Raw genomic sequence first — 15,809 nt, 5'->3', positions numbered from 1 at the left:
CGACTAACAATCCGCAGATTTTTTGCATTGAGTTGATAGAGTAATTTGAGTTAACGAGCTCCTTAATGAGCTCCTTAAGGAGCTCGAATTAAAGCCCCACTGTATACAGAATCCATTGTCAGATTGGGGGAACTGCCTATGGCTGTGCAGGTGTTTGGTCAGTAGGAGGCAATAACATGTAGATTGAAATGCCCTCAGCTGTCTGGTAGCAAGCAATCACCTATGCAAATCTTTAGGGGTGGGGAAATGCCCTTAGCCATTTCCAGCAGGCAATCCTCAAGGTTCCATCAACCTTTTGATGAAACTTCTTACATTTATGACATACTGGAATTAGCTTCCGGCACCCCAGCAGCAAGCTAACCTACTGGTGGGAGCATCTGCCCCCTGGTGGTCAGTGCACATCATAGCGAGTGATTGAGCGGCCTTAGCATATCATTAGCATATTATGCTTTGATTGATTGAATGGATGACCGGATGACCAGGCATTTAGCATATTAGGCTTTTATTATATAGGATGGAATCATAAGTATGTACTTCTTTTTTTCGGGGGGGCGGGGGCGGTCCTGGCTTCTTTCATTCAACATAACTACTTGGAGACTCATTCAAGCTGTTAAGTGCGCATCAAAACTCTATTCCTTTTTATTGATGAGTAGTATTTCATTATGTGGATATATCACAATTTGTTTATCCATTCACCTATTGATGAACATTTGCTTGTTTCTTGTTTTTGATTATAACAAATAAAGCTTCTATGATCATTCATATACACATCTTTATGAATAACTTTTATTTCTCCTGGAAAATTACCTAGGAGTCACAATAATAAATGTATGCTTAACATATTTAACAGTTTGAGAAATTGCCAAGTTGTATGAGAAAGCCAGTTGCTCCACATTCTCATCACTCAAATTGACCTTGGAGCATATGTCTTTCAAAAAAATGGAAATGAATTATCTGGAAGAAAGATCCAGAATACATTAGGGTGGTGCAATCAGGAATCACAGGCAGATATTGACTACTTAAACATCCCCCACCTTCACCCCCTGGAAACCAGATATAAGCCTCAGATGGCAAAGCTTAAATAAATGACTGAACAGGGAACCTGCTTATTCTCAGGTCATAATCATGACTTGAAGACAGGATTAAACAGTTTCACGAATTGGCAAAACCAACTGTGCTGCTAACCTGAGAAATTCATTGCTACCTTGGGAGTTAACAACTAACTGAAGTCATCAAGAAAACTATATTCTACTATCAATTAATCGCCAAACACCAGGAAAATTATCATAGTTACATTATAATTCAAAATAGACACAATCAAGTGGTTTTTCTGGGAACGGGTTCAGGAACCAATTGCTTCAGCTCCATTGGAATCCCTAAGAAGGAAGAATTCTCACTTCTCCCTGACTTACCAACTGTCAGACTCCAACCGCTCCTCTTCTGTGTAATCGGCCTTAAAACATATCCCAGATGCCAATGTTTGATGTCCAGGACAAACGATGTGGTAACTGCCTAACAATGATTGGGGAAAAGTGAACCAGACTCTAGACTAGACTTGGGCACCGGGAGACAGAGGTTTGGGGAGATTTCCCAAAAACTGCAGGTGGCCAGAAGGGTTGTGGGAGAGCTGGCTGGATGGTCCCAAAGGCCTTGGACCCTAGATGGTTGGGGATCTGCAGTGTACCTGGCGCACGGCTCAACTTTTCTCGGTGACTGGGAACAGCAAGCTCCCCGCCCGCTAGTCCACGCCAGGGCTTGGACTACATTTCCCAGAGGGCTTTGCTCCCGGGCTTTGCAGTAAAGTACTAGGGCGCGCCGGGGAGGGGAAACCACGGTTGGTGAGCACCGCTGGGGCACCTCGCTGTGCTGCTGCAAGATGATTTGGGTCCTGCTCCTGCTCCTCCTTCTCCCCCTTCTCCTGTTCATCGCTGCACCCCAAATCAGGTCTGTGCAAATGTAATGTCTTTTCTTGCGAATCTTCGGGGGCGAGGGGCGGGCATCAATCCTCACGGAAGCTCTGTTTCTTCAAAAGAAGGAAAAGGAAAACTCCCCGATGGGCTCCATGTGGGCCTAGGCCGGGTTCGGTTGGTCTGAGGGGGCCCGGCTGTCCTGGATGCGGGGAGGGCGACACCATCAGACCCCAGGCCGAGGGAAGGGATTGCATACCGGAGCACCCTGCTTTGTTTCTCCTGCCCCCCTTTTTCCTCTAAGCAGCCTTTGCTTCCGGCTCCAGCAAACCCCGAGTGCAGGGCTACCTCAGACACTTAAGTTTACAGCGTTGGGGGTTTCAGACCCCAAAATAAGGTGTGCACCTCAAGACTCAATCCCCCATAGCCCCCACGCCTTGAACCGGCCCTATCTAGCCTCTTGCTTCCAGCCTGTAAAGTACAATGGAGCCATTCAACCTTCTGCTTTCCGAAACCGGCCTTTGATGGGAATCGTGACATCTCCCGCCCATGCCCGCTCGCTTGTTAGAGTTAGATGCGCTCTTTCTCTGGGCGATGTTGTAAAGGAGAAAAAGTGATATCCTGCACCCAACCCTGTCCTCAGAGCAGGATTATCGGGGTCGGAGTCAGTCCCTGGGGTTTCAGGGTGGGGCGGCGAGGACGAGGGTAGCTCTCCATTAACCTGGTCACACATCAGGCAATAGCTGGCTAAGTGTCCGCAGAGACTCAGCAGCGAGCTGCCGAGCAGGCCGCCGTAGTGACGATGAACCAGTGCCTGGAAGGACACAGCCTCCTGAGGGCGGGTGGTGCAGGGGCGGAAGCTGGGGTGCAGTCGCTGCTGGTTGGAACGTGAAGGTGCGTAAGATTTCACTCTTATTTCTTCTTGAATTCACCTCTTCTTTCCCCCCCTCCCCACCTTCCTCTTGCCCCTCATCCAGTTGTAGTTTTCCTCCCCTCTGAACACTCAGTGCTCCTACCTTTAGGCACCCTTGGGTGCCCATACTCAGAAGAAAACGGCTGCTTTTTTAAAAAAAGAGGAAGGGAGAGAGAGAGAGAGAAACATCAATGATGAGAGAATCGCTGATTGGCTGCCTCCTGCATGCCCTCTGGGGATGGAGCCCTGACTGGGAATTGAACTGTGTGACCTCCTGGCTCATAGCTCCACGCTCAACCACTGAGCCACACCGCTGGGCTGCTTTTTATCTCTCCAACACCGGAACCTCGTATCTACATAGAATCTCAATGGAAAGTTGAACCTGAAATGAAAATAGTGCTCAGACCTCAGTGAGATGTTTCTGAGGAAGATTATACTCCAAGAGTCATGTTCCCAGCTGCCTAGTTAGGTCACGGGAGCTAGGCCGGAGCTGGTCTTTCATTCCTGCTGGTTCGGGAGAAGAAAGGCCTGAGTAGAGGTCCTAATACATTGTCCCTCCTGGAGCTAACACTGAAGAGATGTGGGAAACGGAGCGAGGGAGGCTTACATCTTTATCTGCCTTCTTTGCACTAAGCAGGGGAACTTTAGTGGCTAGGAGTGTGTACCTTGCAATTCCAAGTTCAATGTAAAAGGCTGAAATGCCTTTTAAAAATGCATCTCCTGCCGAACCGGTTTGGCTCAGTGGATAGAGCGTCGGCCTGCGGACTGAAGGGTCCCGGGTTCAATTCCGGTCAAGGGCATGTACCTTGGTTGCGAGCACATCCCCGGTGGGGGGCGTGCAGGAGGCAGCTGATGGATCTTTCTCTCTCATCAATGTTTCTAACTCTCTATCCCTCTCCCTTCCTCTCTGTGAAAAACCAATAAAATATATTTTAAAAAAAATAAAAATGCATCTCCTAGTGAACGGATTCTTTCAACTTGAGCTTCAAGATTTGCAGAGAAAAGAACAATCTGAGGCCTGCTAATTACTGTTTGTATATTCATTTCTGTAGAAATGAAGAATAGTGCAGTGCTTAAGGACAAGGACTCTAGTGAATTAAACCAGAACTTGAATCTCCGCTCCCTTTTGTACTTCCCTTTCCTTTTGTCTTATTTTTAATTGTGTGTGTGTGTGTTTCTGTTTGTTTTGTCCCAGGTTGACAAACTTTCATAATTTTAACTTTTGTGTTGGATTAGCTGTTTTTTCAAGGCCATTAAGTGCTAATTATAAACATATGGACATAAGTGGACCAGTTCTTTCTTCTTCCAGGCTGAGTCTTGTGATTCCCTAAAATTTAGGGAATTTTTAGGGAAATTTAGGGCCTAAATCATAGAAGACCTCAAACCGAAGCCAGTTGCCTGGCTAATCAAATATTCATTCAGTTCTTGTACTGTAGGGAGTCGCTCTAATTATTATTGCCCTGTAATAGCCTCACTTTTATTCTTTTTTTATTTTATTTTTTTATTTTATTGATTTTTTACAGAGAGGAAGGGAGAGAGATAGAGAGTTAGAAACATCGATGAGAGAGAAACATCGATCAGCTGCCTCCTGCACACCTCCCACTGGGGATGTGCCCGCAACCCAGGTACATGCCCTTGACCGGAATCGAACCTGGGACCCTTCAGTCCGCAGGCCGACGCTCTATCCACTGAGCCAAACCGGTTCTGGCTCACTTTTATTCTTGAGTGAGGACAGAAAACTTTTGTTTTCTTTCCTCCGAACTTCCTTAAACCTATAAAAGGACAGCCGTAGAAGGAACCAAAGCAAACCTTACCCTTGAGAAAGCAGACCTTACCCTTGCAGGATCCTCTGGTTGAAACAAGGAAAATGAAGAACTGATGAGCTTTCCTTCTGTGTCTACAGGAAAATGCTATCCAACGGGGTGTGTACATCGACTGCCCAGCTTCCAGGGAAGGTGGCAGTGGTTACTGGTGCCAACACAGGCATCGGGAAGGAGACAGCCAAAGAGCTGGCTCAAAGAGGCAAGTTTATCTACTTCTAATTCCCTGCTGCTACTGCCATTTTACCTCACAATGATGACCATTCTCATTTATTTCCTCCCAATCCTGGAATTCAAGAACATTCCAAGTGCCCCACTGATTTGCTGGTGTGAGCCTAGTACAATGCTCTATATAATGAGCACTTAATGAGTATTGTTGATTAATCTTCTTTCCTCATTTACTCATCAGATGCCTCTGTTGTGAAGTAGGGATAAAATAAATAAAACAGTAGAAATAACATCCAGCATTAGTATCTATATATATAAAAACCTAAGCGACTGGCAGACCTTTTGACCGGTAGCTATGACGTGCATTGACCACTAGGGGGCAGACACTCAACACACAGGCATGGAAACATGGAACAGACTGATGAATCTCAGATGGATTCATGCACCAGTGGGGTCCCTTGGCCTGACCTGTGGAGATCGGGCCAAAACTGGCTCTCCGACATCCCCTGAGGGGTCCTGGATTGCAAGAGGGTGCAGGCTAGGCCAAGGGACCCCACCAGTGCAAAATTCTGTGCACCAGGCCTCTAGTTAAGTCTATAATACCCACTTAACAACAGAGCTGACAGTTTGTCTCTTATGCATTGATTGACAGGAGCGCGTGTCTATATAGCTTGCCGGGATGTGCAAAAGGGGGAATTGGTGGCAAAAGAGATCCAGACCATGACAGGGAACCAACAGGTATTCGTGCGGAAACTGGACTTGGCTGATACTAAATCTATTCGAGCCTTCGCTGAGGGCTTCTTAGCAGGTGAGTGCATAACCTGAGACTATGTTGTGGGTCTTGCGACTTAGCTAAAAGGAAAAGATCCCTCTTTCTGTCTGATATATAGAAATGCTAGATAAAATATAACAAAACAAAACAAAAACACCTTTTGATTCACAGCAGAACTCAGTGGTAACAATGGGAAATCCTCAAGAGGCAGACATATACAGTGAATTCTGAAAAGTCATAGCAGTGAGTAAGAACTAAAACCAAAAATCTCACAGGAGTGTCAGAACTCAACATGGGTTTTAGGGTCTGGAGATGAGGCCTTAGGCCCTTGAGAGCTGGGGAACTGTATCTGAGGCTCCACATACGGAAGGTTGGGATTCGCAAAAGGCCATCGGGTCCATGGTACAGGAGCTTAAAAAAGCCCAGGCTACCAGCTGAGGAACATGACAAAGAAGCTTATCATCTCTTCAGGACACAGATGGGTAAAGAATCATCTTCAGGAAATTAGAACCCCCCAGCTGGCATCTATGGGGCAGGGGGATCTACACCTTTGAATAGTGTTAAGAATTTTAAACTGAGGAGCTCCAGTGGCGCAATCGGTTAGCGCGCGGTACTTATAAGAATCTTAAGCTGAGAAATTAATGTAAAACCCTGTAGTACAGGGGTGGGCAAACTTTTTGACTCGAGGGCCACAATGGGTTCTTAAACTGGACCGGAGGGCCAGAACAAAAGCATGGATGGAGTGTTTGTGTGAACTAATATAAATTCAAAGTAAACATCATTACATAAAAGGGTACGGTCTTTTTTTTTTTTTTAGTTTTATTCATTTCAAACGGGCCGGATCTGGCCTGCGGGCCGTAGTTTGCCCACGGCTGCTGTAGTATCACATGAAAAGCACATCCAAGAGTATTCTGTAGGCATAGCCCCTCATAACCCAGGGAGCTAGGACTCCCAAGAAAAGGAACTTCCAGCATAATGAGCTTTTAGTCAGAAATTACTAAACACATGAGAGAGGGAAACCTGAGAGAAAGTTGGCAGATGCAACAAAGAGGGGAAGCCAGTATTTCTTTTGGTGCCTGAATCCCAGTGGTGGGGATGCATTCAGAATGTCCTTTCTTCTCTTGCTTTGGAATCTTCCCATCCAGCTGGGAAGTCTTTTTGTTGGGAGAGGTGGGTGGAACACTTCCCAGAAGCAAAGAGTAAGTTTTCCTGAATTTGGAAAGCTTGGAAAGGCCATTTGATAGTGTAAGTTGGAATTTTGTCCTGCATAGTAAAAGTATGCAAGATTCAACTACAGTCTTAGAATAAAAACAATACAAAGTAAGTATGAAGGGAACGTGGAGGAAATATTGAAGTCCTGCATCTCCATTTTCAGAGCTTAGGTGTGAGGCAGGTTTCTAAGATGTAATAGCTATGGCTCCATCCCCTCTTCCCTACAGACGAAAAGCATCTCCACATTTTGATTAACAATGCAGGAGTGATGATGTGTCCCTACTCCAAGACTGCAGATGGCTTTGAGATGCATATGGGAATCAACCACTTGGGTAAGAAATCTGGTCTCATCACAAAAGCTAGAAGGAGCCTGAAGTTCCCCTTGAAAAACTTAGGGATGAGATTGAGCCTTCTCTATAGTGTGTTTAGACCTCTCAGCCATAATAGACCATCTATACTAATAAAAGGATAATAGGCTAATTAGACTGGATGTCTTCCGGATGTCCTTCTGGACAAAGTCAACGGTGGCAGGGGCCGAGGCAGAAGCAGTTAGGGGTGATCAGGCTGGCAGGGGAGGGCAGTTAGGGGCGATCAGGCTGGCAGGGGAGGGCAGTTAGGGGGCAATTAGGCTGGCAGGGGAGCCGTTAGGGGCATCAGGCCAGCAGGTGAGCAGTTAGGAGCCAGCAGTCCTGGATTGCAAGAGGGATGTCTGACTGCCAGTTTTGGCCTGATCCTGAGGGGTCACAGATTGGAGAGGGTGCAGGCTGGGCTGAGGGACACCCTCACCCATGCACAAATTTCATGCACCAGGCCTCTAGTCCTATATAATAAAAGGCTAATTTGCAAATCAACCAAACGGCAGAATGACTGGTTGCTATGACATGCACTGACCACTCAACACAGGAGCTGCCCCCTGGTGGTCAGTGCACTCCCACAGGGGGAGCCTCTCCTGCCTCCACGACTGCACTAAGGATGTCTGACTGCCGGCTTAGGCCCGCTCCCCCTGGGCCTAAGCCATCAGTCGGACATTCCTCAAGGGCTCCCAGACTGCGAGAGGACTCAGGCCTGGCTAAGGGCCCTTTCCCCATGAGTGCACGAATTTCGTGCACTAATATATCATGGTCCTGCCTGAAAGCTCAGGGATAAACTCGAGGCTCACTCAATTCCACCACGTTTTAATCTGTGATTCAGATTCCGTTTACCGTGGGGCATTTTTGAACAGCATAATTGTATCGAGGGTTGTGTTGCATTCTTTGTAGTGACCCCTGTGGCCAGCATCAGATAGATGCTGCCTGCTCTTAAAGAGTGATGTTACTCAAAGTTGGGATGAGATGGGACTTCATGTTCATATTCACATAATCCAGACCTACCTCATCCAACAGTGATTTTTAACTTTTTTCATCTCATGACACACATAAACTAATTACTAAAATTCTGTGGCACACCAAAAAATATATTTTTTGCCAATCTGACCCCAAAAAAGGTATAATTTTGATTGATTTACAAATGATAATAATAGTAATTAACTTTTTGTTCCAGAGTAACTTTTAAAAATCAGGTGCCCCTAGAGAGTGTTATGCTGAACAAAAGAAGCCAGTTAGAGAAAGACAAGTATCACATGATCCCACTCTTGTGGAATCTGGTTAACGAAATAAACTGATGAATGGAATGGATCCAGAGACGTGGAAGCATGGGACAGAGTGCAGAATCTTGTGAGGGGAGGGTGGGTGGGTGGGAGGTGATCAAAGAACTTGTATGCATATATACATAACACATGGACACAGACAATAGGTGGTGAAGGCCTGGGGCAGGGGGCCAAGGAGGGCTGGAGGGGACCTATGGGGGGGAAATGGGGGACATAAATGTTATACTTTCAACAATAAAGATTAAAATAAAAAATCAGGTGCCTATACTTCTATATAAGGATTTCTGGTGCCAACAATTAAGCAAGCAGACACAACCTTATTATGCAATGTGAACAAGATGATGAAACTCTATTATATTTTTGGTTCAAGACAGGGGCTTACATACCAGAGGGCTATTGTCTGTGTAGGCTGTTGTCATTTCATTCATTCATTCATTCATTTTTGTTAATCCTCACCTGAGGATTTTTTTTCATTGCTTTTAGGAGAGAATGGAAGAGAGGGGTGAGAGAGAGAGAGAGAGAGAGAGAGAGAGAGAGAGAGAGAGGAACATGGACTGTTTGCCTTTTGCACACACTGCAACCCTTTGGTGTGCAAGCCAACGCTCTAACCACTGAGCACACAAGCTGTTGTCATTTTTTTTTATTTGACAGTCTAAGTGAAAAAAGGTCAGTGCATCTTACTAAATAGTTAGGTATTGCATGTTTTAAAAATTCTTGCGGCACACCAGCTAAAAATCTTTGACTGTTTCTGTTTCCCCAAACCCTCACTGAACTTGTTCTGTAGTTGACAATGAATTAATGAGGCAAAAAGCCTTATTCCTGAGTCCTCTGCTTCCCATAGCTGAGCCCTACTCACCGCTACTCCCTTCACCCCTGCACTGGCCCTGAGCTCTGTTAATTCTAGTTTTTCTTACAGGTCACTTCCTCTTGACCCATCTGCTGCTAGAGAAGCTGAAGGAATCAGCCCCATCAAGGGTAGTGAACCTGTCTTCCTTAGCGCATGTCCTGGGAAGGATCCATTTCCATAATCTTCAGGGCGAGAAATTCTACAGTGCGGGTCTGGCCTACTGTCATAGCAAGTTAGCCAACATTCTCTTCACCAAGGAACTGGCCCGGAGGCTAGAAGGTAGGCTTGGAAGAAATGAGTGTGGAGACATGAGTCGGGGAAGGAGCTCAAAGCCACAGGAACAGAAACTGTTCTCTGGAGCCTGTCCTCTGGCCAGGGCCTGCTTCCATGGCTGTAGCTGGGTCTAGGTTTAGTAAACGCCCATCAGTGAATATTGGAGATGGCCGTCAGGGGATGGAGACATTCTGACTGTGAGGCTGAAGGCTGGGTTTCACCACTTCCTAGCTGTGTGACCTGCAGCAAGTTAACTTTTCGAGGCTTACTTCCTCATGTAAAATGGGACCACTTCACAGGTTGTTGTCATAATTAATTCAGGCTTCATGAGCAAGTCAAGGTTTTTTACTCGTAGTGAAACTAAGTATAAGTGAGGGACCTGAACTGGCACTAGATAGAGCCATTAGGATAAAGCAAGTGCAAGGGTGGGAGGGGAGTGGGGGGTGACTCCCTAACAGCAAAGGGTCAAATAAGAGGGAAATGTATGCTTGAGGAGGGGACTCTCCAGTCACAGATAAACACAGTTCCTTAGCATCATCCACTCTGGATTTCCAGGAAAGACAAAGGAAATCCAGGGTGGACAGTTGGAGTTGCTTAGGAGTTGCGTTGGGCAGAGTTCAGGCCGAAGGAATCAGACACAGGAGCCCCATTGGTCAGCTCAGTTCACATGTCCAGTCTATGCCCAGGACATGACATTCTGATTAGAAATTAAATGGGTTACAGTGTGGGCGGGTTGAGGGGGCTAAGGAACATTCCAGGTAGAAGGGGAGAATGCATGAAGTTCTGGGCTGTTTGAGAAACAGAGAGAGGGGAGGTATGGTTTGAACATAGAATATAAAATATGGGTCATTTAGAGTAGATCTTGAGTTGAAAATAAATAAAAATCCACAGTCCTTTATCTGTCACTTGTGAAATCTACAAAGGACTAAAAATTCAGTTTTTGTATAAGTTGACACCAGAACACATTAGGCAACGAAACTTCATCTGTACTAGGGAGAGTAGGTAATAGACAGAATATGTATATGTATCATATTACCTTTATAATACAGAAAAAAATCAGAAACATTTCTGGCCCCAAGGATTCCAGTGAAGAATTTGGGACCTAAAATAGTGTATGTATAAATGCCATTTGTACTGGTAAATGTATAACTGTACCAGACACTATTCTTTTTTTTTTTTTTTTTTTTAGTATTCAAAACAGTTTATTCTTTTTTTTTAAATTGTTTAAAGTATTACATATGTCTCCTTTTTCCCCCGATTGACCCCTCCCCGGCCACTCCCACCCCCAGGACAACACTAGACACTATTCTAAGCTCTTGTACATATGACTCATTTAGACATCAGAACAATCCAGTGAGGTGCAGAGCTTATGATTATCCCCATTTCATAGATGAGGAAACTGAGTCACAACATCCAGAGCTTGCCAAGGTCACACAGCTAATGAATGGTAGAGCTAGGATTTGAAATGGGGCAGCATGTATTCATGTCCTCTGCTCTCTTTGGCCCTTCAGCAACATTAAGTCCTGTCTTCCCCTCTCTTTATGGCACACCCTCCTCAGGCTCTGGCGTTTCAGTGTATTCTGTACACCCTGGCACAGTCCACTCTGAATTGGTTCGGCACTCATTTTTCATGAGATGTATGTGGCGGCTTTTCTCCTTCTTCATCAAGACCCCTCAGCAGGGAGCCCAGACCAGCCTGCACTGTGCCCTTAGCAGAGGGTCTTGAGATCCTAAGTGGGAATCATTTCAGGTATGAATGTATCTGTTTTTGAAGATGAAATTTTATTGCCTAAAGGAAATAATTTGGATTTGTTTGGTGTTCTATGCCCTTTTTAAAAAGTACATTGTCTAACATAGTTTTTTTCCTTTAATTCTAGGGTTTTTACCTTTTAATAGGGGAATTTGACCCATTCACACTTTTTTTTGTGGTAATTGCTAGGTTTGATTTTATTCATGTCATCTTTTATTTTATGTTTTCTGGTTGTTTCTTTTATTCCTATGTTTTGTTCTGTCAATCCAATTTTCTTTGTTCCTTGTTAGAATCCTAGTTTTATTTATTTATTTTTTTTAAGAATTTGAACGTATATTTCTTTATTGTCTTCAGGACTGAAATAGTATCAATGGACTCATTTCTTGAATAAGTGAAGACTTTTTAAACTTTTTATTAGAGAATTTTGAATATACACAGTAGTAGACAGAATAGCATCTCGAATCCCCATATACCCATAATCCAGCCTCAACAACCATTACCCATGGCCAATCCTGCCCCATCCCAATCTACAACCCCTCACGAAACCACTATCCTTCCCATATTTTTCTCATCCCATATTATTTGGAAGAAAATACCAGATATTACATAAGATCAAATTCTTAGGGTGTTTTTACCTCTACCTTCAAGATTTTATGGAAATGACCTGAAATTTTAGAGGATGGACTATAAATAAATTAAGGTTGGATTGGGAGGTAGGAAGTCAGATCATGAAAGGCCTATAATGCCAGACTGAGAGGAGCCACAGTTTTCAGTAGAGAGAGACATAATCTGGTCTGTGCTTTAGAAAAACATCCCTGGTGACTTTGTTTAATGAATTAATACGTATCCCAAGTGAGAGATAATGAGTTCCTGATTTGGGGTAATGACAATTGGAATGAAAAGAGCGGTTAAGTGAGAAAGGCAGAATTTTTGCCACTTGTTGACTGAGTGAGAGAGTGGGGGAAGATTTGGTGACTTGGGTTCAAGCCTGAGTTATGAGGAGATTGATGGTGACATTAACTGAGACAGCACACATGAAAAATAATGTGTATAACTCAGGGCTCTTTGATTCCAAAGCAGTGGAATTGGATTCTAGCTAGCATAAGCAAGAAGGGAATTTTCTAAAATATGAGGCTGCTCCCCAGTCCAAAGAGAAGACTGAAGAGCCAGGCTGTAGTATTGGAATAATTTTTACAGCACATCGTAGCTTCCAGGGCACCTTCAGGCCTATTGTGTCATTTGCTCTTCACCCTAAACTATGCAGAGTGTGCGGCACAGCGCAGTGGAGGCTGCAGAGGCCACGTCGTTCCCAGAGGCACACGGAGCCTTTGCTTCTCAGTGAACTTTTCACTCAGAAACGGCAGGCCGTGCTGGCGAGTTCCCTTAAACCGAAGTGCCTTATTTGTAAGGCTTGTTTTTAAATGCAAAGACTCATTTAAGTCATTTTTCTCAAACTCTCGTGCATTTAAGAACCATCTGGAGAACTGGTTAAGAACAGATTCTGGGCCTCTCCCCAGAGATGCTGATTCAGGAGGCCTGGCGTGGGGCCTGAGAACTGGCATTCCTAACAGGTTTCCAGGCGACGCTCCTGCTGCTGGTCCCCAGCCCACACTTGGAGTAGCACGGTCTTAGTGGACACAGTGTCAGGAGTTTGCTTCATGTCATTACTTCAGACTTATCAACTCAGCTTTTCACCTTTGGAATTTGCTTAGTATGTCTAGGAAGCAGTTTTCTTGAGATTGTTAGTTTTAAAATTTGCTTTTTATATTATTTCAAAGATTGTGATCTGTTTACTCAATCATTTAAAAAAAAAAAAAACACCTTCATTGAATACCTACTGTATACTAGATGCAGAAAATACAAAACTGAGTAAAAGTATTATCCTTGAAAAAAATTTCTGGGTGGTGCAAAGTTGGGATATCCACCCTGCATTTAATAAAAAAAAAAAAAAAAGAATTACAGCAATAAAGAGAAGGTATATGAAACACTGGATACCTTGTTACCATTTCTTTTCTGCTATCATCTTTTCCTTCTTTCATTATTTATGAAGCTGACTTTACTTGTTTTTTTTGTTTGTTTTTGTTTTTAGTTTAAAAACAGGTGGACCAGAAATAAGTGTTTTGTGTTGTTTTATTTGCCATTCTAAGCATCTGTGACCAATGTAAATAGCAGGATCTCAGGTCCATGACACTGTACAAGGTCCTATAGAATGGACCTCAGACATTTAGTTGAACAAAATGGACATAGGTATCAAGCAGGCACTGATATTACAATTAAATATATACATACAAAGGAGAATGTTCAGACTAAATGAAATGCCTTTATATCAAACAAAGCATTCTGATCAGAGGTGGTCTAGTGAGCTCTAAAATGGTAATTACAGCCCGGCTGATGTGACTCAGTGGTTGAGTCTAGACCTATGAACCAGGAGGTCACAGTTCAATTCAGTTTGATTCTCGGTCAGGGCATTTGGCTGGGTTGTGGGCTCGAGATGTGCAGGAGGCAGCTGATCAATGATTCTCTCTCATCGATGTTTCTATCTCTCCCTCTCCCTTCCTCTCTGAAATCAATTAAAAAATCTCAATGGATTGAGATAATACTCCAGAGAATGGCAGTTTATAAAAAATAAAATAAAATGGTAATTACATTTTCTCTGGGGTAAAGATTGGAGGATGAAGAGCTAGGACAAACACTGGATCTGTGAAGTGCCTAGAGGACATGTCACCCCTGGGTTGTTTTTCTGTCGTATTCCTCATCCCAGGCAGAGAACAGACTCCATCTTAACCCCTCTCTTTCCCTTCTAGTGACTGCCGTGTGACGTGGGTCTCTGCCCAGGCTCGGAATATGACAATAGCAAGGCGGCTATGGGACGTCAGCTGTGACCTGCTGGGCATCCCTATGGATTGACAGGTGGTGGCCGTTGGACCCAAGAGAAGTGTGCAGCAGACTACTCAGTGCTCCCTGCCAAAATGACTCTCCTTCAGGGTGGCCAAACCTTGAGCACAAAGGGAGCAAACCTTCTGGCCTTGGCAGCTTTCTGAGAGAAGCCCCGTGCGCACTGCCAGGCATCGCAACGCCTTGCATCTGTCCAGACTGACTTTGCTCCCCTTCTTGCCAGTTACTAGAGATATCACAGGACAAGTACCCCTCGGGACCACCAGCTCATCTGTTCCCTCTGAGACGCACCACCCAGGAGAACCTAAGCTCTGGCAAGGTTGATTTGTGGCAGTTTGGACTCGTTTCTACCCTCTGTGTTCACGGTGTATTGTCTCCCAACCAAACAACCTTCACTTGGAGAGGGCCACGCTACAGCCTGAGCTGAATCCAGGAGTGACGTTGGCTCGCTTGGCTCAAGAGCAGGGCTTGTCCCTCACCTCTTAAAACCATCGTAGGGCGAACATCTGGATTCTTTCAGGAAATGTAACTGAATCTGGATTGTGGGATGGCTCTCTCTCTCTCTGACAACCTAAAGCCACTGCTCAGACATGTTCCCATGCCTAGACCATGGGAGAGCTTCCTTTTCTAAGAAGTTTGTGGGTTTGGGAGGATGGCAGAAATATGGGGGAAGGCAGAAATAAAAATGAAGTTTAAACTCTCATTTCCCTGCTATTTCTCTGACCAGCAAGGAGGTAATGAAAGGATCAGTTTGAGAAGGTAGGCCTCCTGACATCAGTTACTGACCCCAGACCCATGGAGGCCTCCTTTTTGTGCTGTAGTTTCTCTTTGGTGATTGTTATTGAATAGATGTGTTCCTATGTACTTTTGCAGTTGGGAGTATTTTCACAAAATCTGAAGTAGCCACAAAGGAACAGTATTAAATTGGACCCTGATGCAGGTAAATGATCAGAGATGGAGCAAGCCAGTGCCACCCAGTCTTTGATACAAATGGCTAGAGCTGCAAGGGAAGCAGATTCTGTTTATGTTGATAACTACCCACCAAGAAGCACATGGAGAGCAGGAATTCAAAGATAATAGGCCTGGAAGGTAATGAAGGGACCAAAGGATTTTTTTTAAGCTGAAGATGGTAATATCCAGCTATAGAATTAAGGGTGAGCACCCGAGTTAGCAAGGCTGATAGAGCACTATCTTAAGCACCAGTCAACCAATGTGGCAGGGGAAAAAAACAAACAAACCCCAATTCCTTATTTAGCAAAATTATCTTAAGGACTGATACTGGTAGTTAGTCAATTTAATAATTTTTTAGGGTTATCTCCTTACATATCTTGACAAGTATAAAAAAAAAAAAAAAAAAAAAAAAAAAAAAAGCTACATTGTATTTGGAGAACTTTTTAAAATGTGTTTTTGATTTTTTTAGAGAGAGGGGGAGAGACATCAATGTGAGAGAGAAACATTGATCCGTTACCTTCCTTTCGGTGCACAGGATGACATTCAACCAACTGAGCCACACTTGCCAGGGCTTATGTGGAGAACTTTTTATCAAAAGTAATGTTGCTAGCCCTGGCTGGTTTGGCTCAGTAGATAGAGCGTCAGCCTGCGGACTG

General features: G+C 44.4%; 1 protein-coding gene across 1 annotated transcript; it reads left to right on the top strand.

The window, feature by feature from the left end:
- Window positions 1-1,798: 1,798 nt before the first annotated feature.
- Window positions 1,799-15,423, top strand: RDH11 (retinol dehydrogenase 11 (all-trans/9-cis/11-cis)). Its single transcript, XM_006091002.3, is given in 8 exon segments — window positions 1,799-1,944; window positions 4,724-4,842; window positions 5,461-5,616; window positions 7,020-7,124; window positions 9,354-9,563; window positions 11,117-11,265; window positions 11,267-11,307; window positions 14,112-15,423. Coding segments are annotated over 8 exon segments (951 nt in total). The 5' UTR covers window positions 1,799-1,876; the 3' UTR covers window positions 14,215-15,423.
- The last annotated feature ends 386 nt before the right edge of the window (window positions 15,424-15,809 follow it).

The sequence above is a fragment of the Myotis lucifugus genome, unplaced genomic scaffold (assembly GCF_000147115.1).
Source record: "Myotis lucifugus unplaced genomic scaffold, Myoluc2.0 scaffold_85, whole genome shotgun sequence".
Lineage (NCBI taxonomy): Eukaryota > Metazoa > Chordata > Mammalia > Chiroptera > Vespertilionidae > Myotis > Myotis lucifugus.
The sequence above is the reverse complement of the archived record's forward strand: the minus strand, read 5'-3'. Positions and strand labels throughout refer to the sequence as shown.